At 36.1% G+C, this 26,827-nt stretch overlaps 8 protein-coding genes and 1 non-coding gene across 13 annotated transcripts; 5 read left to right on the plus strand and 4 right to left on the minus strand.

Moving 5' to 3' along the window:
• The first annotated feature begins 90 nt into the window (after positions 1-90).
• 3xHMG-box2 (HMG (high mobility group) box protein) lies at positions 91-2,634 on the plus strand. 2 transcript variants are annotated; one of them, NM_118511.3, is made up of 8 exons: positions 91-481; positions 905-1,314; positions 1,393-1,498; positions 1,583-1,648; positions 1,732-1,902; positions 1,991-2,076; positions 2,149-2,233; positions 2,324-2,634. In NM_118511.3, exons 1-8 carry the CDS (start codon positions 152-154, stop codon positions 2,438-2,440), a joined length of 1,371 nt encoding a protein of 456 aa, NP_194111.1. In that variant the 5' UTR covers positions 91-151; the 3' UTR covers positions 2,441-2,634. The 2 variants fall into 2 exon arrangements, with proteins under 2 accessions (NP_194111.1, NP_001190816.1); NM_001203887.1 differs by having other exon boundaries at positions 2,009-2,076.
• Positions 2,294-3,906, minus strand: WRKY53 (WRKY family transcription factor). The gene is made up of 2 exons (NM_118512.3): positions 3,260-3,906; positions 2,294-3,160 (listed from the first exon to the last, which is right to left on the minus strand). The coding sequence occupies exons 1-2, from the start codon at positions 3,661-3,663 to the stop codon at positions 2,590-2,592; spliced, it is 975 nt and encodes a 324-aa protein (NP_194112.1). The 5' UTR covers positions 3,664-3,906; the 3' UTR covers positions 2,294-2,589.
• Positions 3,907-6,961: 3,055 nt separating this feature from the next.
• AT4G23820 (Pectin lyase-like superfamily protein) lies at positions 6,962-10,155 on the minus strand. The gene is made up of 5 exons (NM_118513.3): positions 9,645-10,155; positions 8,422-8,542; positions 8,109-8,283; positions 7,934-8,004; positions 6,962-7,778 (listed from the first exon to the last, which is right to left on the minus strand). Exons 1-5 carry the CDS (start codon positions 9,972-9,974, stop codon positions 7,141-7,143), a joined length of 1,335 nt encoding a protein of 444 aa, NP_194113.1. The 5' UTR covers positions 9,975-10,155; the 3' UTR covers positions 6,962-7,140.
• On the plus strand, positions 10,101-13,411 carry AT4G23840 (Leucine-rich repeat (LRR) family protein). The gene is made up of 6 exons (NM_118515.4): positions 10,101-10,472; positions 10,786-10,940; positions 11,024-11,241; positions 11,696-12,308; positions 12,383-12,898; positions 12,993-13,411. The coding sequence occupies exons 1-6, from the start codon at positions 10,303-10,305 to the stop codon at positions 13,112-13,114; spliced, it is 1,794 nt and encodes a 597-aa protein (NP_194115.3). The 5' UTR covers positions 10,101-10,302; the 3' UTR covers positions 13,115-13,411.
• Positions 13,378-18,345, minus strand: LACS4 (AMP-dependent synthetase and ligase family protein). Its single transcript, NM_118516.5, has 19 exons — positions 18,033-18,345; positions 17,539-17,602; positions 17,361-17,450; positions 17,187-17,243; positions 17,062-17,110; positions 16,860-16,936; positions 16,695-16,734; positions 16,517-16,611; positions 16,232-16,399; positions 16,003-16,113; positions 15,837-15,924; positions 15,397-15,463; positions 15,243-15,318; positions 15,019-15,136; positions 14,527-14,772; positions 14,286-14,425; positions 14,006-14,188; positions 13,788-13,907; positions 13,378-13,700 (listed from the first exon to the last, which is right to left on the minus strand). The coding sequence occupies exons 1-19, from the start codon at positions 18,185-18,187 to the stop codon at positions 13,644-13,646; spliced, it is 2,001 nt and encodes a 666-aa protein (NP_194116.1). The 5' UTR covers positions 18,188-18,345; the 3' UTR covers positions 13,378-13,643.
• Positions 18,346-18,873: 528 nt separating this feature from the next.
• On the plus strand, positions 18,874-21,602 carry AT4G23860 (PHD finger protein-like protein). 4 transcript variants are annotated; one of them, NM_001084967.2, is made up of 6 exons: positions 18,874-19,089; positions 19,231-19,343; positions 19,708-19,866; positions 19,966-20,238; positions 20,326-21,078; positions 21,171-21,489. In NM_001084967.2, the coding sequence occupies exons 2-6, from the start codon at positions 19,260-19,262 to the stop codon at positions 21,258-21,260; spliced, it is 1,359 nt and encodes a 452-aa protein (NP_001078436.1). In that variant the 5' UTR covers positions 18,874-19,089; positions 19,231-19,259; the 3' UTR covers positions 21,261-21,489. The 4 variants fall into 4 exon arrangements, with proteins under 4 accessions (NP_001078436.1, NP_194117.3, NP_974600.1 ...); NM_118517.6 differs by having other exon boundaries at positions 18,931-19,089; positions 19,222-19,343; positions 21,171-21,602; NM_202871.3 differs by having other exon boundaries at positions 18,931-19,089; positions 19,219-19,343; positions 21,171-21,520.
• Positions 21,603-21,640: 38 nt separating this feature from the next.
• On the plus strand, positions 21,641-22,023 carry AT4G03075. Its single transcript, NR_144012.1, has 2 exons — positions 21,641-21,678; positions 21,791-22,023. It is a non-coding gene; the product is annotated as an uncharacterized misc_RNA (transcript).
• Positions 22,024-23,981: 1,958 nt separating this feature from the next.
• AT4G23870 (uncharacterized protein) lies at positions 23,982-24,987 on the plus strand. Its single transcript, NM_118518.3, has one exon. The coding sequence runs from the start codon at positions 24,333-24,335 to the stop codon at positions 24,681-24,683; it is 351 nt and encodes a 116-aa protein (NP_194118.1). The 5' UTR covers positions 23,982-24,332; the 3' UTR covers positions 24,684-24,987.
• A 521-nt stretch (positions 24,988-25,508) lies between these two features.
• On the minus strand, positions 25,509-26,615 carry AT4G23880 (uncharacterized protein). Its single transcript, NM_118519.4, has one exon. It carries the CDS (start codon positions 26,310-26,312, stop codon positions 25,713-25,715), a length of 600 nt encoding a protein of 199 aa, NP_194119.1. The 5' UTR covers positions 26,313-26,615; the 3' UTR covers positions 25,509-25,712.
• Between the last annotated feature and the right edge of the window lie 212 nt (positions 26,616-26,827).

Genomic DNA, 26,827 nt, shown 5'->3' on the forward strand with positions numbered 1-26,827 from the left:
CAAATCCACGAAATATTTTTTTGAATTTCGAATTTATCAGACCGTTGTGTTTCTTTCTATATAACCCCGAAGATATTTTACGGAGGCTCCACCTAAAATTCTCAATCCCTAAATTTCGAAATCTCACTCTCTCTCATTTTCGACTTTAGAAATGGCGACCAACGCAGATCCAGCTCCGACGAAGAAACCAAGGAACAGTAGAAAGGCGTTGAAGCAGAAGAATGAGCTCGTGGAGACGCCACCATCGCCTGTCTCCGTCAAGGGGAAGTCAGCGAAGTCTTTCGAGCAAGATCTGATGGAGATGCAGACAATGTTGGAGAAGATGAAGATCGAGAAGGATAAGACGGAGGAGTTACTTAAGGAGAAGGATGAGATTCTGAGAAAGAAGGAGGAGGAGCTAGAGACCAGAGACGCTGAGCAGGAGAAGCTCAAGGTGGAGCTGAAGAAGCTTCAGAAGATGAAGGAATTCAAACCTAACATGGTATAATCTCTAGATCTAGCTTTTAGTTCTCGATTTGGCTGGGTTTTGTGATTATATTGGAATTTATTGATTGATCATTTCAGATTTTGGCTTGATAGTCAGTTTCTAGATCTAGGTGTTTAGATTAGGTTGGAATATATCTGGTTTATGCTTATTCCGAATGTGTTATTGATCATTTGAGATTTTGTTTTGATAGTTGATCAAAGTTTCGTCATAGATTCATAGGTTAGAGATTAGAATCTAAGTCAGAGTCAGGATTGGTTCTCGTTTAGTGTATGATGCGTTTGTTGTTGACACAGTTGCTAATATAGTGATATGTTCATTTCAATTGACAATTCCTTGTTATCTGTTGTTGATGATGAGAAAATATTTACTGGTTTCTGGATATTGATTCGAGAGTGTTTTGTGTTTTTTGCTCTTCAGACTTTTGCTTGCGGTCAGTCATCTCTCACACAGGCTGAGCAAGAAAAGGCGAATAAGAAGAAGAAAAAGGATTGTCCTGAGACAAAGCGACCATCGTCCTCATACGTTTTGTGGTGTAAAGATCAATGGACTGAAGTCAAGAAGGAAAACCCTGAGGCTGACTTCAAGGAGACTTCGAACATTCTGGGGGCTAAATGGAAGTCTCTTAGTGCAGAAGATAAGAAGCCTTACGAGGAAAGGTACCAGGTTGAGAAAGAAGCTTACCTCCAGGTCATTGCTAAGGAGAAGCGCGAGAAGGAGGCCATGAAGCTTCTGGAGGATGACCAGAAGCAGAGAACTGCAATGGAATTGCTTGATCAGTATCTCAACTTTGTCCAGGAAGCTGAACAGGACAACAAGAAGAAGAACAAGTAAAAACCAAAAGTCTTAGTGACTATATCAATTTGATCATCAATAGTAAACTAACTAGAGCTGTTTATGGTTTGCAGGAAGGAGAAGGACCCTCTGAAGCCAAAACATCCCGTATCTGCCTTCCTTGTTTATGCAAACGAGAGGAGAGCTGCTTTACGCGAAGAAAACAAAAGCGTCGTGGAGGTAAATCTAATTACTTAATTCGTTCTCCAGATCAGTTTTTGTCAAATTGTGAAGCTAACTTATGGAGTTTAAATGTGGTTATAGGTCGCAAAGATCACTGGAGAGGAGTGGAAGAACTTGTCAGACAAGAAAAAGGCACCCTACGAGAAGGTCTGTTTCCATACAAATATGCTTGCATTTCACTGCCATTAAAGACTTAAGACTGAATGATTGAGGTATTCTTGTTTAAATAGGTGGCAAAGAAGAACAAGGAGACATACCTGCAAGCAATGGAGGAATACAAGAGGACAAAGGAAGAAGAAGCCCTGAGTCAGAAGAAAGAAGAAGAGGAACTCTTGAAACTCCACAAACAAGAAGCTCTTCAAATGCTTAAGAAGAAGGAGAAAACTGATAATCTGATCAAGGTAATAACTCTCTCTCACTCACACTTAACTCACCAAGGTCTATTTCAACTCAGAGACTCACAGGATCATAATTATTTGTCTCTTGCAGAAGGAGAAGGCGACCAAGAAGAAGAAGAACGAAAACGTTGACCCTAACAAACCAAAGAAGCCTGCTTCTTCATACTTTCTCTTCAGGTATGAACTTACTTCAAGTTATAATCCGAATTGGTCTTTATAGAAAGTTCCTAACTTATCATGTTTTTACAGCAAGGACGAAAGGAAGAAATTGACAGAAGAACGTCCCGGGACAAACAACGCTACTGTTACTGCTCTCATTTCACTGAAATGGAAGGTATGAAAAATCACAATTACTAGCAACAAAACACATTGGCTTGTAACAATTTCCTGTTGTTAATCTATCTGTGCGAATACGTCTTTGCAGGAATTGAGTGAAGAAGAGAAGCAAGTTTACAACGGAAAGGCCGCAAAACTGATGGAAGCATACAAAAAGGAAGTGGAAGCTTACAACAAGAAGTCTGCGGCTACTACCAGTAGCTAGATAAATCTCTCTTAGTATTGAAATCATGTTCAAGTCCTGTTGAACATTCCTTATTATGCATCGTTAGATTACTCTAAGTACTTTTATGTTTTAACTCTCGCTGATCATTACTTACTAGTTACTATCTATTTCTCTGTTACAAATTTTAATTAATAATAAATCGACTCGTGTAAAAACGCGGGGAAAGTTGTGTCAATCTCGACCGTTGGATTGAACCAGTCAACAACGTCGAAGATCGGAGAACTCTCCACGTGGCCGAACTCGCCGTTGATAGTTCCGTAATTGTAAAACGGCGGCGTATCAGGGAACGAGAAAACGTCTTTACCATCATCAAGCCCATCGGTTCGAACGGTTAAGTTGGATTTAAGACTCTCGAGAATATCCTTTGGCTTTTGGGTAATGGCTGGTTTGACTCTGGTGTCTTGTCGCTTCTCCGGCGAGGCTAATGGTGGTGTTCTTGTGATCGCCTGCGAACAAGTGTGTGTTCCTCTGTACGTCACTTCGAAAACCGTAGCATCCCCGTCTGATCTCTGGACTTGTTTCGTTGCCCAACAGTTTTGTGTGCTACGATGTGTGCATCTGTAATAACTCCTTGGGAATTTGGCGCCTAAAATGTCTTTTTGACCATATTTTCTCCAGCTAAAGACATCATCTTGAGGTCCTTCTAAGCCTCTCTCTGGGCTTATTCTCACTTTTTCTGACCACTTTGGTAACATCTTTCTGCAAAAATTACCCAAATTTCAAATTAGTTTCTAGAAAAAATGAGATTTTTAAATTCAATTTGGTGAATTGTGAAAAAAGATATCAACAATTTGTTACCTTTTCTTTGAATTGAAAATGTAATCTTGGCGATGATGACTCTCGCTAGAACCTCCTCCATCGGCAAACTCTTCACTTCTCGGACTTCCGTTTATCGATGCCGGAGATTCTGGAACACTGCCGGGATTTGCCACCGGGACTACAGTAACCGGCGTCGGAATAAGTTGTACGCTCGGTGAGGATGACCAGTTTAGCAGAAGAAGAGATCTCTCGTAGGAAGAAACTATCTGCTTCACCAGAATCTCGTTAGTCTCAGCAACAGCCGTCGCCGGTGATGAAAATGATGACGACGGCGACGGAGCTTCTCTAAGTCGTGCCTGAAGCTTTTTGGCCGCATCAAATCCATTGATAAGCTCGCTTAGCAATGTCTTTTGCTCCCAACTTAACATATCTCTTCCTTCCATTTTTAGTATATGATTCCCAAAATAGATTTTTTTTTTCCTTTAGGTAGTTTACTCTAGGAAATTGATACAAACTATGATGAGAAAGATGTATAATGTGTGTTTTAAGTATAAATCAAGAATTGGTTATATAGATGGACTGAAAGAATGATATGATCAGAAAAATATAATGTGTGTTGAGTATAATTAAGAATGGGTTATATAGATTGAAGAATGATATGATGAGAATGAGAGTGTTATAGGATTGGTGATAAAAATGGATGAGTGTTGGTTTGGTATATAAAGGCATTGGATTTTCAGTGTTTGAAAATTTGACCAAATGACCAAACCATAAATAATTATTTTATTTCTTTTTAAAAGAGAGACAAAACTTTCAAATTGAAGAAAAGTCTTTGGTATAAGGAAGTATAGGGCCAGAGTGTAATTGATAAGTGGGGTGGTGGTAGTGAAAGAGTATAAGGTCAAAGGCTGACCAATTCAACATTTCAATTTTGTTAATGTAGTTGTAACCAAGTTTATCATTTATTTAACTATAGTGGGTTAATTATATAATTAGACAACAAAGGGTTATACAACTGTCTCTTTCAATGTACACTTTCAAAACTACGACTTTGTACATGTGATTAAGATTCTCTATTATTATATGTTTTTTTCTACTGTTAAAGAATTTCCAATATATGTTTTTTATTTGATTAAGAATATTTTCAAAATATGTTGGTTGATGCTTTACTAGTATGCATTATGCAACAACCTTTCTATGGATAATATTTCATTGCTATAACTATGAATTGTAATGATGTTTAATATCATTAATAAGGGAAAGGATATTCCACATTCTGTTTTAAGTACAAGTATCAAAACACATATTGGTAATTTGGTATAATACAATTCTTATTAACATTCAATAGATTAGCAATAACATAAAAATTATGTTGAATGAAATTTACTAAGATTTGATTGTTCTAGTTTTAAAATCATACACTTCTAAAAATAAGATATAAAATAAAAATCTGATGAGGATTAATTAATCTGTACAAAATTTCTTCCTAAAAACCCCTATATGTTTTTGTTTTGTGTCAATATATTTAAGCATACATTTGTTCAAGATATAATATTGTATTAACATGAAAAAATATAAATTTGTTTGGCAAAGAAAATAAATAATAGTTGCAGTCTAACAATATAACTAAATAATATTTAAAATGGTAGTTGCTTATACATATATAGTCTGTGAGTGATTATGTGAGCTATGTCAAGTTGTTAACTGTTTCTAAATAAGAAATATTAAACTCGAGAGGGGAAAATAATACAAATGGGTTTAATTTGGACAAATATATATGATATGTTCCATAAGAATATAATCTACAAAGTTATGTGATAATACACCAAGAGTATGACAAGGTTTTTGCTGACCAAGTCACCATGGAATTATCTCAAATAGTCATATAGGTGTGTGAATAAATATTTATTTATGGTTGAGACAAATGGCCATTAATTTGGACAAAATTTATTTATACATAATGATTGATATGTTCCAAAGAGAAAAGTAGAAAAAACCAGTCACTGTGTGATACGATATATACAATACAACAAGAGTATGATAAGGTCTTTGCTGACTAAGTCCAACATCAAGCTATCTAAAGTAGTCAGATCGATAGATGCATTCCATTCCAACATTCATTTCTTATGATTAATCCTTTTTAACTTTGTATGTCATCAAATATTATTCAATTGTAATTTGGACCTCTCATACGTAAGAAATAACCTTTGTAATAATTGAACCGTTATCCAAAAAGTTACAGCAAAAATCTCATAGCTGAAGTTGACACACACGAGTGTAGTGTACAGGACCAATAACCACTAAAAGGTTTATGAACCATATTTACCGTTTTACTAATGAAATGGTTACTTTTTTAAATTTGTTTTGGGTCAAAACTCACTCATGGGAATGGGATTACCAAAATCGTTTTCGATAGATTTGATTTGCGCAAAGTATAGTGTAGAAATAATTTGTTTTTTGGGTCGATATTCATAACATACATTTATTTATGTAATTTTACTTCAACGTAGGCCTTTTACAAAAGGAAAAAAAATCACTTCAACGTAGAAAAAACGTAATTCCAAAAAACAGATTTGTTGATTAATAAAAAGCAAGAAAAATCAAAAAGAAAATCAATATTCAAAAGGACAGGATTGGACCGAAGACATTTCAAACCTCTCTCCGCGTGGATTTTCCCTTTTATCATTCTTTTTTGTTTTCTAGTTTTAGTACTCCAAATGATATTTTAATTTTTATAATGGCGTCACTCTCTTTTGCGTCATTCATTCATTGTATTATTATTATTATTTGGATCTCATTCATCATTCATCCTTATAAAATGAATCTTGGCACTTTGCACCCTAAATTTGTATTTACACTTCATAGAATCAGCTGAAATTATGTAATTTGACATATTTGCATCCAAAACATAACTCTTGAAATCTTTGAATCAGCTCACAAGATAATGACGTAAGTTGACATATTATTTCTGCATTGCTTCATTACAAAACCAAGAAGATTTTTTTTGTATGATCTGTAAACTTTACGGCATTAAGTATCGCATTTATTTCTAATTACGCAACAGTATTTTGTGTGTGTGTGTCAACGCTGCACAGTATTTTTAGTAGAATGAAAAAAAAATATAATTTGCTATGCCAAATATCAGTAGCCAATTGGACTCGCTAAAAACAGCAATAAATTAGTAAAGTAGGAAAATGCCAAACAATTTAAAAAAAACTCATGTACGGAAAAACATTGCTTTCAATCCCTTTGATATAGTCAACACATATTCGACATTTTCACACTTAAAATAAACTTATTATCCTTCAACTTTAACTCTTTCCTCACTAATTCAAATTATTGAGGTACATAAATAGATATACGCATTAAATAGCCTAACTTTAGTTTCTTATCTACAAAACCAATGGAGGGAAAATTATAAATAAATAAATTAATTATCTTATGTTATCAAAAAAAAAAAAAAGAATAGATTTCGTGTTATTTTAACAAATATCATGTTAATTTATCTAATCTCATGTTATTCCATATACTGTAATATCAATGCTATTTATTTAGACAAGTGATAAGACGTGCTGTCCTCTGAATAATTTGGCAATGTTACATGGCCTTCTTTTGTCAAATTATTACTCGAGCCTTTGTAGTATCGAGCCCAACTGTCTTTAGAGCCGGTATATGTCCAGTATACCATCAATCTTACTGTTATAAATCCAACTTCTTTTTTCCCAGAAACTTGAGCATTCACAAAAAAAGACTTGCTTATTTTGTTAAACTTTCTTCATTTTTCAAATTACAATTCATTACATAATTTTTTTAAAACATACAAAGTACAAACATATATATAAATGGAGGAACTGCAAACTGGAGATAAATTATTTCAAAAAAAAATTGAACCAAAGAGGTAAGAACTTGCTCAGAAGTTTTTAGAATGTGGAAGAACACAAATTAGACCCGCCGGTAGTTCTCAGCTCCGAACACGGCCAAGGACTAACCTTTAGTGAAGTTCCACTGACATCCGAACACTTCCACGTCTTATACGAATTCAAGCTTCCATGTAGATTAATCTCACTCAAACATATACCCGTAAATGGTGAGCCCTTAAGACCTTGAATAGAGCCAGCGTTTCGAACGTTAACTCCCCAAACGTTCTTGATATGTATTCCCTTAACAACTGGAAGAGCGTTCGGGTTATAATTCTCGTCCGGATGATCTCCCGTGTCGCCGGCGATCTTGATCCCATACTTTGCGGTGTCTACATAGACGTCTGATATTTTGATGTTTTTAATGTATCCTCCACGACCAATGTTTGTCTTGATGTTGACTCCAACTCCCATATTGGAGAGAGTGATATGTTCTGCTATAATGTTCTTGATTCCTCCTGATGTTTCGCTTCCTATTGCGATACCTGCGAACGGGGAAGATCCTGTGATGCGGCGGATTGTTATGTTTGAGCTTGGACGGCCATAGGCGATTCCGTACTGGTCCCAACCGCTTTTGATGGCCACTAGGTCGTCTCCTGTTGAGATGTAGGAGTCTTCTATGCAGACGTTGTAGCTGGAATCTATCAACAAATTCATTTTGTTCAGATGTTAATAAACAGCTTTGATTATTATGCACACAAAAACATTTCCAAGTTCATATCTAGACATGTTTGATCACAGCAACCAATCTAGTAGTCTACTGTGGATTGGAAAAAGAGTTAAGAGTAAGATGAACCTGGATCGATTCCATCGGTGTTGGGAGAATCTTGTGGAGCTAAGATCGTAACGTGATGGATGACAACGTTGCTGCCACGGATCAAAACAAGTAACAAAGTCAATACCATAAGAAGAGGAAGATATATTATATCTACGTTTGGGAGATCTAAAGGGTATTAACTAGTGTTATATACCTGCAATACACAGGATGAATGTTCCAGAAAGGTGAATTTTGGAAAATAACATTGGAGATTATGATCTCCTTAGAGTCCTTGAACTCGATTAAGTTCGGTCTTGTGTACTTTAGCGTTCTACTACGCCACATGTTCCACCACACTTCTCCTTGACCGTCTATTGTCCCATTTTGTCCTGTGTACATAGTGTTGCAATTTAATGTCAAAACAGTGCTGCAACAAGAAGAATATTTCTTGTAACAAAATATCTATTTTGAACTGTATCATCTAAGCCATATAGATATGACTGAAATATAAGATGGTCGAAACTAACCAGTGATGACTACATCACGAAGCCCATCACCATGAATAAAGCTCATATACCGTCCCCCTGGTAACTCTCTCCCTCTTCCATAAGACGGCAAAGGATCAATCAATGGCCAATTCCAGGTATCCTGAAGTCAACACACAACAAAAGCCAAAAGGTCACAAAACAATTCACAAGATTCCCACTCTGCATTAATCACCCAAATTTCAACGAAGTGGCCTTGTCCTCATTTCTGTCTCAGGACAAATGAAATGGTCCTGACTTATTAATGTTTACAAGCTCAAAATCGGTCATAAGGTGCACACACACACACACATTGATATGCACTACAATGACAAGTTTTGTGTTTTTTCTTCACTCACATGAAGACAAACCAAGCAGAAAATTAAATCTGAGTATTTAACATAGATGGCAGCATCCTACTTCATTGATCTGAGATACTCACTAAAGGATTATGAAACCCATAACTGTCCAGAGTCCCATAAAACCCATAACTATCCACAGTCCCAACTATAGAAAACACTCTAACCAAGATTTAATCTACTTTAGTCACTTAGATATTTTCTTTAATATATCACATACACTAGTAGAGAATATAATAACCAAATTTTGACAAAAATTGGATAACGCGAAGACAAAATTTGCCAGCTATCTTCGGGTCAGCTATTGAAACATAGACATAAAAGCAGTACACCACATGCATACAATAACATTTTATCCCCGACGGTCCCATGATGCTTTGGAGCTTGGACCTACCAATACCAAATTCCATACCCATAGTTATTACTACTTATCAATTATTATACGTGCATGGTTCCCCAAATCTTCTTTCTTCTTTCAAAATAAAAACTTGATCAAAAAGATGACATTTTGAGAATTCACTCCAATTCAGATCCAATCAAATAGGCAAAAAAAAAAATGCAATTCTATTTTTAGAATACTATACTTTATAAAAATAATAACTATAGTCAAAAAAATTTGAAATGTAATCACTCACAGTATTTGACAGTTAATCATCAAACTCATTTCCAGAGAGTAGATATAGACCACTCACCAAGAAAGATTAGTAACCATTAATTCATTAATAACATTTGACTAATGAGCTAATTTCAATTTCAAATCAGCAACTAACGAATTCGTCACTCATTACTCATTTCAAATCATCTCATACCAATCCAATTTCATAATTCAAAATTCACAGTGATAAACCAGAAAATTTGAAATTTTACCTGAACAGCTCTAATCACAGCACCTTTAGCTAAGTAAAGAGTCATATGGCTAGTGAGATTGAAGCTCTCCGTCAAATACACTCCCGGAGGTATATACAAAAGCGTGCCTCCTCTCCTCTTCAGATGCTGAATCCGATAAATCGCCGCCCTAAACGCCTTAGTATTCACCGTTCGACCATCTCCAACGCCTCCAAAGTCGGTTATCGAGATCTTATCGTACCGGTACCGTAACGGAACTATACCGGAACACGTCGCCTCCGAATCGCCCAACGAAGACGAAGAAACGAAGAGACATGAGAAGAGGAAAATTGACACAGAGAGTCTCCACATTTTCGATGAAGAGAGGTTTATTTAGGATGAGAGTAAAATCTGCAGAATTGGAGCTAAGATTAGTATGATATAGTCGACACTCGACAACGTTCAATAGAAGAAGGCACGTGCTGATACACGTGAATCAACGGGCCATATAAGCTAGAAACGTTTGGGCTTTAGTGGCCCAATAAGGATGAACAACTTTTTGTTTTTTGTTTTTGGCGGATTTTTTTAATTCTTTGATTTTCTATTTTATTTAGGGTTTTTATTCTTATTATATAAAGGTTGGATCGGTTTGTGAAATTTGGAGCTAAGATCAGAGATTTCAGCGATTTGGAGATTGGAGATGGAGAGTCCTTTGGTGCGTCTATGCTTAAAGGAAGCTTGTAAGAGCGGAGATGCGGTGGAACGATGGCGACTTCAGCGGCGTAGTCTTGAGAGTCTGCCTCCTCACCTTGCTGATGCTCTCCTCCGTCGCCTCCTCAAAAAGCGGCTTCTTTTCCCTTCGTTACTCGAGTAAACTCTTCACTTCCTTACATAGTTCTGATCGTTTCTAATATGAATCTGATTTCTGATCTCGAAATGCTGAGCTATATATATATATATATGCTTCGATTTGAGATATTGAGTGATCGCTTGGGATCTTAGTTTTTAAATTTGATTAGAATTTTTTTTTTTTCTGTATTCATGTTGAAATAATTATTCCTGAAGTGTTTAGCTGTAGAATTGTGTTGGTCTTGGTACATCGTTGCGGAAAATGCAATGATTGCATGGACACTGAACTATTGTATCTGTATCACACAACTAAACAAGACTCTTTTCTGTGCAGAGGATTCAAATATTCTGTAGAGAATATAGATCTCCGAGGCAAAAGCTCAGTTAACGCAGAATGGATGGCTTACATTGGAGGCTTCGTTAATCTAATTACTCTAAATCTTTCAGATTGCCAGAGAATCAACAGTTCCACCCTCTGGCCTATCACAGGTATGTTGAGTGATATACTCCGAGTTTTGGAATGGAAGTTTAAGAGAAATTTAAGTGTTTAATATGTGATATTGGATTTTCAGGATTAACAAGTTTGACAGAGTTGGACCTTTCAAGATGTTTCAAGGTTACGGATGCTGGTATGAAGCACCTCCAATCTGTTGTAAATCTGAAAAAGTTGTGGATTTCACAGACAGGTGTCACTGAAGTTGGAATTTCTCTTCTTGCTTCACTTAAAAAATTGTCTCTTTTGGATTTGGGCGGCTTACCTGTAACTGATCAGAACTTGATTTCTCTCCAGGTATTACCTGTGCTCTTTCTTTATTGTAGTCATTAGGGTTGTTTTAATTGCATGATGTATGTTATTGAACTGTGTAGTTCAATAGTTATCATCTATCTATCTAGTTAAATTTGTTAGAGAGCTCTGCTAAAATTGTAAAGTTCTAGGTACTACTACTATGTTGAGTATAGAGTATAATGTGCACAGAAACTATTTAGTCTTCAGGATTCTAAAATTCAAATATCATTTCCTGGTTATTAAACCCATTAATCCCTACAAATGAAGTTCAAGTGTATGTTCAATATAGTTTCTTGCGTGAAGATGTTTGTATGCCCGAATTCACTTATTAAAAACATGCCTATTTTTATTTTATTTTTGTCACTGAAAAACATGCCTATTTGTAATAACATTTAATATGTAGACGATCAATCTTTTTTTAGTTTTTCTGACCGCCATTTTCTTTATTGCTGCTCAGGCACTGACAAAGCTAGAGTACCTTGACATCTGGGGAAGCAACGTAACCAACCAAGGAGCTGTCAGTATTCTCAAATTTTCTAACTTGAGCTTCCTAAACCTCTCGTGGACAAGCATCACACAGACTCCAAACATTCCGCACCTTGAATGCTTACACATGAACACGTGCACCATTGTCTCCGAACCAAAAACTCATAGCTCATTAGCTTCCTTGAAAAAGCTAGTTTTATCGGGAGCTAATTTCAGTGCCGAGACAGAGTCCTTGTCCTTTACCAACAAAAGCTGTATAACCTACTTAGACGTTTCCAAGACTTCCCTCAAAAACTTCAGCTTCTTAGAAACTATGTTTAACCTAGAACATCTTGATCTGAGCTCCACAGCTTTCGGGGATGATTCTGTTGGGTTTGTAGCATGTGTTGGTGAGAATCTAAAGAATCTTAATGTCTCGGATACACAAATCACTCCTTCTGGGGTCGGGAATCTTGCTGGACATGTGCCACAACTTGAGACATTATCTATGTCCCAGACATTTGTCGACGATCTTTCCATCTTGCTTATCAGCACCACGATGCCTTGCATTAAAGCCCTTGACTTGGGCATGAACAGCACCCTAGGTATGTATGAGCCTTCTAAGATCTAACGAGTGATTATTAACCCTATCATAACCCTACGACTCTATTTTTTTCAGGATTCTACTATCTAATATCTCCACAAGAAGAAAAAGAGAAGTCACTAGCAGCACTACAATCTCTAACTTCCCTTGAAACCCTGAGTCTAGAACATCCGTACCTGGGTGACAAAGCTCTTTCCGGTCTAAGTAGCCTTACTGGATTAACACATTTGTCCCTAACAAGCACATCCCTCACAGATTCCACACTCCACCATCTCTCCTCTCTTCCAAACCTAGTCAGTCTCGGAGTCCGAGATGGAGTTTTGACCAGCAATGGTCTTGAGAAGTTTAGACCACCTAACAGGCTAAGAACACTCGACCTCCAAGGTTGTTGGCTTTTAACCAAAGATGATATTGCTGGTCTCTGCAAAAGGTACCCTCACATCAAGGTGAGGCATGAGCATGCTGACTCTTCTTCTCTCGACCAGAATCAACTTCTTCCTCGGTCATCTACTCCACAGAGTTTTGGAAAGGTAGCAAGGAGGAACAACCAGAGGCCGGAGAGTTCTGTTGCTGTTCCCAGGAGTTTTTTAGGTACGCCCTTTTCTCACTAACGTGCTTTATTATAACAATTCTTGATAAGGAAGAAGAAGGGCTCAAAGTTTAAATGTGTGATATGTGGGTACAGATCAGAGGGTGAAGTACAATAGGGAAGAGTTGGTTGCTCTACAAAATTCGCCTTTATCACAATTGCTGCCATGGGAAGAACTTGTCAGTGTACCGGAACTTCTTGCTGATTCCGTGATTTGAAGCAAATGGGGTGAACAAGTTGGATTTTAGTACCACCTGAATGAATTAGTAGAGATCTTAGCATGTCTTGTTGACAGATTTGGCCTCATTTTCTTTTCCTCAAAATTGTATGACGTCTGAAATAGACACAGTACACGGTATGTTTTAGCAGAAAATATTGTATTCTTTGCAGTGTTATCGGATATTATTTCCCTTTTCAAACATGTGACCTGACTAAATTTACGAAGAATATTAATAAATAGTTTCCGAAAAACATATACTGAGACAGCGCCATGTATTTTAAAATTTTATTAAAAAGAAAAGTTAGATAGCATTCTTTTTTTTTTTTTTTGGCAAAGAGATAGCATTCAAGTATAGAACATAAAAGTAAATTTCCAAAAAAAGATAGAAAAGAAAAACAGTGTAGCAGCTCTGGACTGATCTGATGCTATGAAATATTCAAATATTGTACACAGATGAGAGAAGAGCCTATTAACAAAGTCTTCGTCATGCAAAATGAGAGACCCAAGGACCGAGAGTGAGGAGGAATCTACCCTCTGGAAGCAAATTTTGCATTTATGGTCTTGTACATTTCGTCGATCACACTCTGGCAGATGACGAAGAGACCATGTTAATTAATACTTAATGTCAGTAGATTTCTAAATGTTTCAATACGCAAAAGTGTTTGTATTACCTGGTAGTATTTCAGCAACTGAGGCCTTTTCTTTTTGAAGGTCGGCGTAAGAAGATCTCGTTCCATGTCAAATGGCACTGGGTCAAGATGAATCGCCTTGATGATCTCGAACCCTTTCATCTGCAAAGTCCAACACAATAAATTCAAATGAGATAAAGACAACAAAGAACCATGAATCCATATTGGAAAACTCAAATGATATAGAGACAATGAATAACCTTTTTCTCTTTGGCCATTTTAACAAGTTCTCCGAGAATGAATTCCTTTGCCTTTTCATTTTGACAGAGAGCGTCATAGTCACCACTCACACCGTTTTCTGCAGCCCAGCGTTCAAGGATATGCTGGTTTGGGTTGGCGATAGCTATTAGGAAGGACTCAAAGCTGTTACCGTACACCCACACCTAATAAATTTGAATGGAAATATTGTGATTGTGATTATCAGTAGATGAGAATATTTACCAAACCTATGAGAGAGAAAACTACAAATCGGTTACTTACGGAATCAACAGCTTGTACTTCACCGTATATGTTTTCTATGTTCTCCACCGCAACATACTCTCCTTGTGAGAGTTTAAAGATATTCTTCTTCCTGTCAATTATCTTCATGCTTCCATCTGGTTGCCACTCACCAACATCACCTGAGAGTATAAGAAGCAGAGTGTGAGAACTGAAAAGAACTCACCGGACTACAAAAACCAATATTCTAACTAATTGTATACAAGTTCAGAGAAAGAAATACCTGTGTGCAGCCATCCATCAATGAGAACCTCTTTCGTGAGATCTTCACGTTTGTAGTAACCAGAGAAAAGGGTCTTTCCCCGAATGCAGATTTCACCACGTGCAGTACTCGCAAGAGCATCATATTCCATCTCGGGGACGGATTCAAGGCGTATATCAACGTTTGGCACTGGTGGACCAACTGTGCCGAGCATACCTAGTTCATCTGGCAGCGAGACAAAAGTTCCAGCACAGCTTTCAGTAAGACCTGTAAATGATACAACAACAAACGGACAACTAATCACATTCTCTGTTAGTGAGGGATCATATACTACATCACTCTGGATGGCAAAGATGCATGACGAGGCTCAATTAAAAACACTAGTACACGCAGAAAATACTCCAACTGTTTCACACATTCTAGGTGATTTATGAGAGATAGTGACTTTATCGAAACTGGCTCATTTATGTAGTTTCATTTGGATCTGAAGAACTCAATATATTGAATGGGTACCGTATCCTTGGAGAACATGACAGCATGCCACCACTCTTAGAAATGACTCTACGTGACTAGCAAGAGGAGCAGCTCCAGATAGAATAATCCTCACATTGCCTCCGAGTCCTTGTTTAACCTAAGTGGTAAAGCAAAAGAAATAATTGCTATAAAATTTCAAAACGAAGAGTGATAGGCTCTTCTGATGTTGTGTAGTATAGAATTTTATTGAAGAACTTTGCCACCTTGCTGAACACAAGTTTGTCAAAAAGTGGAGAGGCCTCCACATGAGACTGTCCCTTCTTCATATAACCAAATTTACTGAGAACGTTTTGAGTGTGTTAGATCATATAGCTTAAAGGTTAGTGACATAGATAAGCAAAGAGAAGTTTGACTTACTAGGAAAATGCAGAATCAAATATGAACTTTTTTAAGAATCCACCATCAGAAAGCTTCTTCTGAAGACCTGTTTAATATAATAGGTCAACCTAATGAGACACGGGTAACTTGTCCAAGTGAATAAACCATGTATATCAATGATACGAAATCGAATTGATAATTAGGAATATAAATAATGGGAAAATGTAACAATCACCAAAGAAGAAAGAATGAAAGCTTATCATAAGAATATTCTAGTAGAATTGAGAATATTTTTCACATTTGGTATATCCCATCATCAGCTAGTAATAGTTTCATGAAGGTGTGTAACGTGGTACAAATGTAAAACCTCAGATTCAGTTATTTGGAAAAAACAGATGATACGAGAACATAATTCAATATAGAGGGCGAATTGAAAAGTACTTGCTCTACTTGGGCATATGATATTTCAAACATCTTACCTGAGTATACTCTATCCAGGACACGAGGTACAGCACAAAAAATAGTTGGTTTAAGCTCAGCAAGGTCTTCGATCAACAATTTTACATCCTGAGGAGACAACCCGGAGAGAATTATAAGTGAGGAATTCAAAACTGGTTTAAATAAAAAGGTTCAAACTCTACTGACCCCTCGCCAGAAGCCAATTGCAGCACCATGTTGAATGAAACACTCCTCGATAACTCGGTCAAAGATGTGGGCAAGAGGAAGATAAGAAAGATACACATCTTTCACAGTCAGCTATTGATTTGCACAGCAAAAAAAACGATTAAGACCAGAGTCAGGAACATGGGAATCTTAAAGATTGCAGCTTCTTTGTGAATCCTAAAAAATGCATGAAAGCAAGAAGGAAACTCACAGCCTCGTTAGCACTTTTCAGTAGACGGATCACTCCAGCGATTAGAGTCACAATGCTTTCGTTAGATATCATCACTCCCTTTGGGTCACCAGTGGTTCCACTCGTATACATAATCGTGCAAATGTCGCTTTTCTTTTTGATTGGGAGATCATATTGCTTTCCTTCACCCTGGGAGAAATATTCGCAATGGAAAGTATAAACATGATAAGCATAGTTATAAGACCACTGGAAAGAAATATCACAGAATCAGTATATTTCAGGACGAGCAAATGTCAAGTCTCATACCAGCTTCAAAAATTCATCCCAAGCATATATAACCAACCCAAAAGTTTCAGCTTCTTCTTTTTGTTCACGTGAGACACCCCCGAAGCTCACAACAGCTGTAATTATAATCACGTACAATTGATCATAAGCACACTATGTTAACGGCCTAACAGGCCTAACACAAGAAAAAATCACTCACTTTTCATGTACTCTGTCGAGTTTGGGCATGTCTTGAACAACTGATAATCAAAATTCAAAAGCAAGTGGTAAGAAGAGGTTACAAAAATGTAAAATTTAGCAACGGTAATCAATGCATGAAAGTGATAAATATATATTTCACACAAAATATATATTCTTACTGTACCTCAGAGATCTTCTTCTCTTCCACAAAGACAATTGAAACCTCTGAATGGGAAATGATGAATTCCACAGCATCAGCACCTATAAAATTGACACGCAACAAAAATGACAAATAAGCTAGCTAAAAGATTTGTAGAAGCTCACTGGAAATCTATTGGCGAATTTATCCTTCTAGAGTATATTGGGAAATACTAAAAAAGGCATACCTAGTGTATCATATAACGGTACACAATAGAGTCCATGTGCATTACAAGCCTACATCAAAAGTGCACTGTCAGTCCTCTAACAAAACACAATCAATGACATAATCATGATTCAGCCGCAAAATTACCTCCATGCTGATAATCCACTCAGGAGAATTTGCACCATAGATACCACATTTTGCTTCCTAATATCCCACATATCAGGAAACACAAGATTAAGCAAGGGAATAATCACATTGCGACAAAAAAAGGAAATAATGAGACTGAATATAGATATCTGAAAGGAAAAAGATGGATCTTACGTCCTTAACTCCAACACTTCTGAGAGAATTTCCAAGTTTCATGACAATGTCGTAGACTTCTTGGTATGTTTGCCAGACATACTTACCCGGCTAAGAACAATCAAAATAACAAGTGAATTTTATAATAACATGAAACGAAAATCACAAAATCAAAATCAATAACAAACAGTAACAACACCTTTCCATCTACAATCTCGCGGCGTCCCAGCATTGGATTGTTTGGATACTTCTCAACAGACATGCTGCAATAAACAATAACAGTAGAAAAATGTAAGTCAACAACCACAAAATATCACCAAACCACACACAAAGCAAAACAAAAAATGTCAACCAAATTCATGCAACTGTTAATTAATCACATGCCACTCAAAACGATGTTATTATAGACAAATGGCAAAATCATTAACCAACAAATTATATTTCTATCGATTAGAGCAACTTAGGTAGATCTTGCGATCCGAAAAACTTAAACAAACATGAATCAAATCCAGATAAACACTAGACGAAATTAAACTATACGATTCTTACTACTTGAGAATCCATAAAGAGCAAAAAACGCAAGTCAGAACAAATTCCATGATCAGTCAACAGATCAAGGATCAAAATCTCAGCAAGAATCGGAAACGAGGCTCATGCAACACAAACTCCGATCGGTTAAACGAGAAATCTCACCGGAAAACATCCCAACAACTATCCATTCCTTCGATCGGGTCGGGAAATCCGTCCTTGGCAAAGATACTCCGGTACACTGGACCAACTGATGGTCTTCCATCGCTACCTTCTTTGCCTTCTTCAACTTGGAAGATGTATTTCTTCTGCTGCGACATGATCTCTCTCTCTCTCTCTCTACTTCGTTCTCGTTCTCTTCTCTCTCTATCTGTAGAACGAGAAACTTCTGACGCGTTTTCTCAGATCGGAGAAGAAGTTAATAGAGACTTTCAACTACGACTGCGATTGGTTGCTACTCACTGACCATAAACCTGAAAAAGTCAAAGTCATATTCAACCTCTTATTGGGCCGTATACGTATCATCATATTAGGCCCAATAAAGTCATATTATCCAAATTGAAATTTATATTAGCCAATATTTAGATTTTATAATTAAGATGTCAAGAAACAAAACAAAAAGTGTGTGATTTTGATTTAAATAACTTTAGATTTTATCAATATTTTATCCCCCAATTTAATTTTTTTTTTAGAGGTTATCAATTAATCTACGATAATTAAAAATATGCTTATTACTCTATTAGTATGTGTGTTTGTGGATAGATTTGACTAGTTGCACACAGATATGATATTTGTTAAACATTAGTTATCAAAACAAAAAAATAAATATAAATTTTCAATTCATAAAAAACCATATAAGCAAGAATTTGAGATTTTGATATCCGTTTAATCTCGATACAAATTAATATTAACATGTACATTATCAAGTAACAATACTTATCTTGTGCTTATGCTTAGTTGCTGATAGTGGAGGGAAAAGGGTAATAGAATTGGAGGGTTAATGGCGGGAAAATGTCGATAAAGTCCCTTCCTTTATATAACATACATAAATTTTCTCGCATTTAAGAATTTTAACATCCGCTAGATCCTTCTTTCTTCCAAACCCTTAAGCTCCACCTTCGTTTTCCCCAATTTCTCTCTCTCTCTGCCTTCGTTTATCTATGTCTTGAAAAGTGAAAAGCTTTAGGGCTTTTACAAGTCTGAGAACTCCATCAATAACCTGGTAATGGTCCGATTGACATGTTTGATGTTTTGCGAATAATCTAGGGTTTCATTTTTTTTAAGGAATTTAGGGAATATCTCGTTTGAGTCTTTCGAATAGCTTTTATTTTACCCAATTTCATGTTTTTAGTAGTGAATTCAGGTGGGAATTTGTGAAGAATAATTGCGACAATGGCATCTGGTGTTTTCGAGGATGAAGCTGAAGGAACTATAACGATCAATGAATATATCGAAAGGCTTGACGCAGAAGAGCTGGTAATGTTCTCTTTCTCCTCTTGATCAGTTTTAAAGCTTATGTATGTTTCTGATCCTTACGAAAGTTTAATACTCTTCCACATTTTCACTCCTTGGTTGGTGATAAATCGTTTAGATTTAAGTGTAAACAAACGTCTTGAAATTGGATTCTGACCTTAAATTGACTACCTTTTCTGAAGCTAGTGGAGTGTGTTGGATTGTTATTGTACAGTCTCTGAGGTTTTGGCTAGCTAGTAATGATAGTGTGTGTCTCTTAATTAGTTTCTATTAATTTCAGTAGTGTGTATCTGTTTCTGTAATCCTATGTTATTTGGGTTTAGGGGTTTAATATTCATTAACTGCTTTTGTGATTCTTGATGTTAAGGCAGCGGATTTGGTGTTGGGTGGAGATGAAGGAGATGAGTGTACTTTCCCAAAGGGTTACATGAAAAGGCAAGCAATTTTCTCATGCATTACATGTACACCAGAGGGGAATGCTGGAATTTGCACTGCTTGTTGCTTATCTTGTCATGATGGCCATGAGGTAAATATGGTTGATATATAGCCAGGTTATGTATTTTGAAATCTGATTTCATAGTGTTAATTGGTTTCCTAATGGTTGAACATTGTTCTGGTTATGAAGCTTTTGGAGCTGTGGACTAAGAGAAATTTTCGATGTGATTGCGGGAACTCAAAGTTTGGAACTTTGGCTTGTAAGCTTCTCCCGAGCAAAGATATAGAAAACTCTGAAAATTCTTACAACCATAATTTCAAAGGCTTGTACTGCACTTGCGACCGACCTTACCCTGACCCAAATGTGGAAGAACAAGTAGAGATGATTCAGTGTTGTCTCTGTGAGGATTGGTTTCATGAGGAGCATCTCGGTCTCACACCTTCAGACAGTGTTGGTAGCCAGGTTTGTGGCCAGTGCTTAATCTTGTTGTTTACGATTGATTTTTTTTGTTGTTGGCGCTTAGTGCAATTTGTTATGTGATGTTAACAGATTCCAAGGGATGAGGAAAGTGAGCCGATCTATGAAGATTTCATTTGTCAAAACTGCTCCCCAGCATGTTCGTTTCTGACACTTTATCCTGAGAACTTGTGGGTTGTTGCTAAAGTAGATTCCACTGGTTCTGCTAATGCTTGTTCAGAGACAATTGAGTTAGACAAAAACCACATGGATTCTGAACCCGGCCAGCCAGAGAACGGTACTGATGCTGAGAAATCTGTTGTAGGAAAATGTTCTGAGACGATCAGTGACTCAGAACCTGGCCAGCCTGAGAACGGCACTGAAGCCGAGAAATCTGTTGTGCAAAAATGTTCTGAGAAGATCGATGAATCTGAAGCCGGCCAGCCTGAGAACAGTACTGAAGCCGAGAAATTCGTTGTGCGGAAATGTTCTGAGAAGATCGATGGCTCTGAAAATGTTCCTGCAGCTGGTTGTGTTATTAGGACTGATCTAAACTCGTGTCCTGAGTTTGAGAAGAAACCTTTGTTTTTGACCAAAAACTGGAGGAACATCCTATGCAGATGCGAAAAGTGCCTTGAGATGTATAAGCAGAGAAAGGTAAGCTATCTACTTGATGCAGAGGACACAATTGTTGAATACGAGAAGAAGGCGAAGGAAAAAAGAACAGAGAAACTGGAGAAACAAGAAGGTGAAGCACTTGATCTTCTGAATAATCTAGACCACGTATCCAAAGTTGAGCTCCTTCACGGAATCAAAGACTTCCAAGACGGACTCCAGGGTTTAATGGTATATATTGTCACCATCTATGAAAGAAATTTGATTACAATTCTCAGGAACCACTTCATTTAAAAAGACTTGATTCGTTGTTGGTTTTGTAGGAGTCTGCTGGGCCATCAAAGGCGATAACTTCTGCAGATATCGAGCAAATGTTTTCAAAACTGAAAAACAAACGTAAAAGGATGGAGTGAGAGGAGTTATAAAGGTAGTAAGTCTTTCTTTCGACATTTCATGTTAACTTTTTTTAGATATATGTTGTTTCGTTGGTTTGAAATGAAGAATGAGGAGGTTTCTTTCCTCTTCCTCTGCTCTTGTCTGTCTTTAGTTTCCTAAGTAATGCAACCAACTTTTTACTTTAGTGCATGAAGTTTGTAGCTTATGAAACAGTCGACTACTATATATAATAAGCTACTAGTTCTAGAACTACTATTTACTTTTATCTTTCCAACTATTTTTATATGAATTTAGTAAATACTCTTATCTTCATAATGTGTCTTGGACTCGGAAATACTTTGAGCATGCTAAAAGGAGAGCTTTTTATCGTCTTTTATTATAACCAACGATGCCCCATTGTCAAAACAACTCATTAACAGAGAGAGAGCCAAAAAGGTAAGGAACAGAGCAACAATTACACATCGGTAATGTCTTGCGACATACTAAGGAAGTCGAAGATCATCAATTACACATTTCGCAATCTCATGTGCTCTTTTGTTGGATGTAGGAGATTGTTAATATACCGCTTTGTAACTCCGGAAGCTCCTTTAAGAAGCTCTATGGAGCATGCTAAAAGAAGAGCTACTACAAACTACACACGCAAAGTAAAAAACTATTATAAATTGGGCCTTCTAAAGTACTAAGAATTAGGTTTTGGGCTTCGGAAAACCAAATTCAGTTTACATGTGAGGTCATCATGTTTTTTGTTATGACAAAAATTAATTAAATAGTATTGTAGGCCTGACCAAAAAAAAAAAAAAAGTTTGCCAGAAATCACTTAACCGAATATTAATTCTAGGTCAGTTATTACTTATTAGTGTTTTTTTGTTGTCGACATGAGTTATTGTTGTTTTTAAGAAAATATAGATCGAAGTTGGAAGCTCGTGAGTGTTGGGCCCTTAGAGTAACGACAGCCCCCGTGACACCACCACGTACTTGTGTTGTCCTTTTGTAAATTTCCACGAAGTTTCGTTTCGATAAGAAGAATTTGATAACGATCCAATTATTGTATTACGCGTAGTGCTTAATGATAGGATCATCTGATATGATCGCGCTTCTTAATGACATTTACGTCTACATGTAAAATATCATGAATTATTTTTGTGTTCTTATGTTATTATTATAAGAACTAATGCAATAATTGTGGTAACACATCGCGATCACGCTTATGCAAACGATATAACCATATGACACAACGGTTTTAACTGTATTTGAGCACCGATCTACGAGTGTTTTAAATTTCTTCAGATGGCTTTAGTTTAGTGGTTTTGAAATGTTATATATTTTAAATCGACCTTGTACTAATATGGTTTTTGGTCCGTGAAATCAGGAGAGAATATTTCAAAAGAAATGGGTTTGACATTGTTTGAAACAGATCATAATATGAATGATTGGATTCTATTAAATGATATGCATTCTTGAGGGAAACGAATATGAATGTATCTACGACCACAAGCTATTAACATGTAACACTTATTTAATGAGTAGATGGGTTTTATATTAAAGTATACTATTTGTGATTATTGATTCTAACGACGATTATAAAAAAAATAAAGAAGACAGGTTGGGTGGTTGGTATAAATGTGAGTTGCCAGGTTTTAACACGGTTTTGGTTTGGTTTAAAGACACTAACTAACGGGAGAGAACATGAACTTGTGTTCTTATGTCTTCTATTCTAATAATTTATAGTATTGAAAAAAACGAAATAAAATAGCCACTAGGAGGATTAAAAGTACAATGAGTATGGAATTAGCTAAATGCTTATTCAATATACAGTACGTTTTGGTTATGTTGATTGAAATTGAAATTTAGATGCGTACATATCAGAGTTTTTCAAGTCTGACCCCACTCAAATTGGTTAATCTTATCAACTTGGAGGAGTCACACAATGATATCTACATGGCGTTTTACAAATATCTCTATGTCTTCCGTTTACGTTCCTCGTTTAGCTAATGTTTTGGTGGAAGAGAGCTCTTGTAGCTCCAGAACGTTGTTTGTTTTTGAATTAAAGCTAATAGAAATCAAATCATTGTTTGACCAAAAACACATGCATGCATGCAGGAACAATTCACATTGGATTTTGATTGAACTTCTAAAGTTTTGGCTAGTATGAACTTCGATTAATTGATAACCAATTTGTTCGAATAGAAATGGAAAGCCCTTTCGCATTTAAACTGTTCCATCCAAACTATTTCAATGTTATACACGTCAAAAAGAAAAATATATACAACGTAAAATTTCCTACAACACCTTGCACAAACAATTGAAATAGACTTAAATAATTTCATAGTCCCCACTAATATAATCTTGCAACTTCATTGCAAATTTGCATCTATGTCAGCTTAATTAGTTGGGCTATCGCCGTTAATGTTGTTAATAATACTGTGTTCTCTCGCTATCACCATTAGTTTATGACATCTATGACTATATAATTAATTAGCATATTGCAGTGGATGTTTTTAGATTTTTCGGTTAAAATTTCAGTTTCTTAACAAATATTGCAGTGGAGTTAGTACTTAGTAATATGTACTCTTTCTTTTCTTGAAATTGCGTAGAGTTTAATTTCATTTCATTCTTATATGGTTCAGTTCATCATCTACACTAAAAAATTGAAAATCAAGTAATCTAGATGAAAATTTTCAGTTCATATTGATGGTCTGTTAAACTAAATTGAAATAAGCATCTTCATAACTGAATAACAAACATTTAGGTTGGTCAAATTTATATTCAATACAAATAACTATGATATAGTACGTACATTTTTAAATATAAATCCAACAGATCAGCATCCTTACTATGAGTCATACATCTATCATTAAACAGAAATGCTCAACATTATATATAAACTCAACATCACACATTGATTCATACAACTCAAGCTTCCATCAACTTGACCCACACCGAAAGAAAAAGAGAAGAAGAGAGACTTTTTTTCTTGGGCATTCCCAAGTTTTCTTTTTTCTTCCTCTTAACACTTTTTTTGTGGGTATTTCCCTAAAAAGAAAACTTTATTTTTGTTCTTAGTAAATCTGCTTTTAAATTTTATAAAAATGGGAAACTGTTTGATGGGAGGAAACAACGTTGAGAAAATGGTTAAAGAAGAAGAAGTAATGAAGAAAGAATACAAGAGAAAAGATCGTAAAGTAAAGATAGTTTTGAGAAGAGATGAGTTAGAGAAACTCATTCTTTTTCAGCTAAATGCCAATGGTAACGTCGACGGCAAGGGAGAAACAACTTTGGCTTCTTTTGGTGACTTTCTAAGGGAGTTAGAGGCGGAGAGATCTGCGGGAGAAGCGGCTGCAAAGGCGGCTGAGGAAGAGGAGGAGTCTCGTCGGAGATGTCGTAAGTGGAGGCCCTCGTTGGAAAGAATCACTGAATGGCCTGAAGAAACACTTTCGTAATCTTTTTCTTTAATCCTTTCTTTTTCGTTTTAGAGATCTTGAAGTCTTTTATTTTTCTTATGAAAATGGGATTTTTTGTGGGGGAGTTTGCCCTTTTGCTGATTTTTTTCCCTTTTTTTACCGAGGGATATTTTTTCATCTGAGATTTTATCTCAGTGTGTTTGAGATCAGCAAAAGGCTTATTTACCCCAGAGAAAATCCTCAGAAAAAACGAAATTATGTATTCATTTTCGTCTTTCATGTAAGGTTCAATTTGTCATCATAAATAAATATTAGTAGTTTAGTATAAACTTGTTAAGTCTTCATATATCACAATCGATCTAAATTTTTCACCAATGTGCATTTCGTACGTTGATACATACCCACAACGAACAACGCATAACTGTTATAAAATTAATTTATACGGCCAGCAAAAATGATCATCAAAGTCTACTATCTACCCGTAATCAATGACCAAGCTGATTTGTCCTGTCTCGTTGGACATATAGAAAAAGAGAGTAGATGATCAAATTGATTTTAATCACTATTTACATTTTCTTTAACAGAATAGTATTATATGAATACAATAATAACAAAACTTGTAAAAACTCAGATCTTAAAGACCAGTAAAAGGTTGATACATTAGCTTTAATTAACTCCACAATTTTGTTTTCTAAAAAATAACCTAACTCCCTAAATTGAGTAAAGAAACGACATAATTAACAAAGACTTCACAATTCAAAGTGAATCAGTAATCATTCGCTTTTACGAATTTGTGCAATCAACTTCTCTCTACCATACCTTGGAATTGGATTATACTCGTGTCATGGTTTGTTAATTCTATGCTTTGTTTCTGACTTTCCTTTTTTTGGCCTTGGAATATACTAATGTCAAAATTTTGAAACATTACTATTTATGAGACGACAACAAAAAAAATTCCACAAAATCATGTTACTTCTATTAATCTGTTACAAAATATATATACAAACGTAAATTTATATAGTTTCTACTCTAAAACTACAAAATTTGATAGAAAAACTCAAGATTAACTTATTCCAGCTGGGATAACCAGCAGCCATTTCCTTGTCGCTCATTATTACAACCAACCATCACCATAGCGACTTGAAGCTGATGAACAGGGACGTGTGCGATCTGGTCCATAAGATGCTCCAACTTTAAAACGCTGTCGTTTTTGCATTTCGACAACAACCGTTGAGCTTCATGCTTTGTCATCTTGATCTTAACCCTCACGACCTCTTCCTTCCCTTCAACCATTTTCAAACTCTCTTTTTCTTCCAGAGGATTCTCCTTTGGTTTGAGTTCGTGATCATCATCAAAACTCACCGTCTTCTTTGGCTCGAAGATCTTATTATTCTCTAACTGAAACCTCACAACCTTACGTGGCTTAGCCAGAGGCTTTTTATTCTGTTCATCTTCTTCCTCTTCGCCTTCTTCAAACCTCAGCGATTTGTCAATCCTCTTGGCTCTCTGCAAGCACCGAGACTTTTTGGTCGATTCTACTGAAACCTCCTTTGATTCGTTCAGAGGCAACGTTATGTCTAAGTCGTCTCTGTAGATAGGTTTTGCTTCTAGAACGTTGTCGTACCTTTCTTGAAGCCTGTTGAAGCATTTAGCTAGAGAATCCATCATTTTCTTTTTTTTTCTTCTTCTTCAACAAATAGGGAGAGAAAGGTTTTGTGTTATCTTGAAAGTTTTTCTCTATATAATAAATTTTCGTGGGGCAGAGAATTATATAGGCGACCAACTTTACCATTATTCGGACACGTAGTGAAGTGTGCTTTGGGGTAAGAAGATGACGTCACTTTGCCGTGGGATACTAGAATAGTAGAATTTAATTATTCAAGTTTGCTTTGCTTTACTATGCAAAAAGTGTAAGAACCATCTATTACGTTAATATCTTATAAGCATAATCAAATAATACAAAACAATTGACAAGTCCATTAATTTACAGTCGATGTTGATTTACGGGAAGGTTATATTGAATTGAAGATAACTGGTTAAATTGTAAGAGATCTGAAGGTAAAAATTAGAGATAATCAGTTTTTACCAACGATCGTATAAGTATCTGCGTATGTGAATGTAACCATAGTCTATTGATGAATTTAAGGTAAACCAAGGAAAAGTGATTCTATTGCATCATTAAT

Source organism: Arabidopsis thaliana, chromosome 4, assembly GCF_000001735.4.
Source record: "Arabidopsis thaliana chromosome 4, partial sequence".
NCBI classification, from domain to species: Eukaryota; Viridiplantae; Streptophyta; class Magnoliopsida; order Brassicales; family Brassicaceae; genus Arabidopsis; species Arabidopsis thaliana.

Excerpts from the sequence above, each read along its gene's own strand:
- AT4G23880 (NM_118519.4), bottom strand. The coding sequence starts at position 26,312 with ATGATGGATTCTCTAGCTAAATGCTTCAACAGGCTTCAAGAAAGGTAC.
- AT4G23820 (NM_118513.3), bottom strand. The coding sequence starts at position 9,974 with ATGTGGAGACTCTCTGTGTCAATTTTCCTCTTCTCATGTCTCTTCGTT. Across the intron at positions 8,543-9,644 it reads CTGTGATTAGAGCTGTTCAG|GATACCTGGAATTGGCCATT; the intron begins GTAAAATTTCAA and ends TGTTGACTTCAG. Across the intron at positions 8,284-8,421 it reads TCGTGATGTAGTCATCACTG|GACAAAATGGGACAATAGAC; the intron begins GTTAGTTTCGAC and ends CTATGTACACAG.
- WRKY53 (NM_118512.3), bottom strand. The coding sequence starts at position 3,663 with ATGGAAGGAAGAGATATGTTAAGTTGGGAGCAAAAGACATTGCTAAGC. Across the intron at positions 3,161-3,259 it reads ATTTTCAATTCAAAGAAAAG|AAAGATGTTACCAAAGTGGT; the intron begins GTAACAAATTGT and ends TAATTTTTGCAG.
- AT4G23840 (NM_118515.4), top strand. The coding sequence starts at position 10,303 with ATGGAGAGTCCTTTGGTGCGTCTATGCTTAAAGGAAGCTTGTAAGAGC. Across the intron at positions 10,941-11,023 it reads CACCCTCTGGCCTATCACAG|GATTAACAAGTTTGACAGAG; the intron begins GTATGTTGAGTG and ends TTGGATTTTCAG. Across the intron at positions 12,899-12,992 it reads TGTTCCCAGGAGTTTTTTAG|ATCAGAGGGTGAAGTACAAT; the intron begins GTACGCCCTTTT and ends ATGTGGGTACAG.
- 3xHMG-box2 (NM_118511.3), top strand. The coding sequence starts at position 152 with ATGGCGACCAACGCAGATCCAGCTCCGACGAAGAAACCAAGGAACAGT. Across the intron at positions 1,903-1,990 it reads AAACTGATAATCTGATCAAG|AAGGAGAAGGCGACCAAGAA; the intron begins GTAATAACTCTC and ends TGTCTCTTGCAG. Across the intron at positions 2,077-2,148 it reads TCTTCATACTTTCTCTTCAG|CAAGGACGAAAGGAAGAAAT; the intron begins GTATGAACTTAC and ends ATGTTTTTACAG.
- LACS4 (NM_118516.5), bottom strand. The coding sequence starts at position 18,187 with ATGTCGCAGCAGAAGAAATACATCTTCCAAGTTGAAGAAGGCAAAGAA. Across the intron at positions 16,612-16,694 it reads CTCGACAGAGTACATGAAAA|CTGTTGTGAGCTTCGGGGGT; the intron begins GTGAGTGATTTT and ends TTATAATTACAG. Across the intron at positions 16,114-16,231 it reads TGAAAAGTGCTAACGAGGCT|CTGACTGTGAAAGATGTGTA; the intron begins GTGAGTTTCCTT and ends GCAAATCAATAG.
- AT4G23860 (NM_001084967.2), top strand. The coding sequence starts at position 19,260 with ATGGCATCTGGTGTTTTCGAGGATGAAGCTGAAGGAACTATAACGATC. Across the intron at positions 19,344-19,707 it reads GGCTTGACGCAGAAGAGCTG|GCAGCGGATTTGGTGTTGGG; the intron begins GTAATGTTCTCT and ends CTTGATGTTAAG. Across the intron at positions 21,079-21,170 it reads ACGGACTCCAGGGTTTAATG|GAGTCTGCTGGGCCATCAAA; the intron begins GTATATATTGTC and ends TTGGTTTTGTAG.
- AT4G23870 (NM_118518.3), top strand. The coding sequence starts at position 24,333 with ATGGGAAACTGTTTGATGGGAGGAAACAACGTTGAGAAAATGGTTAAA.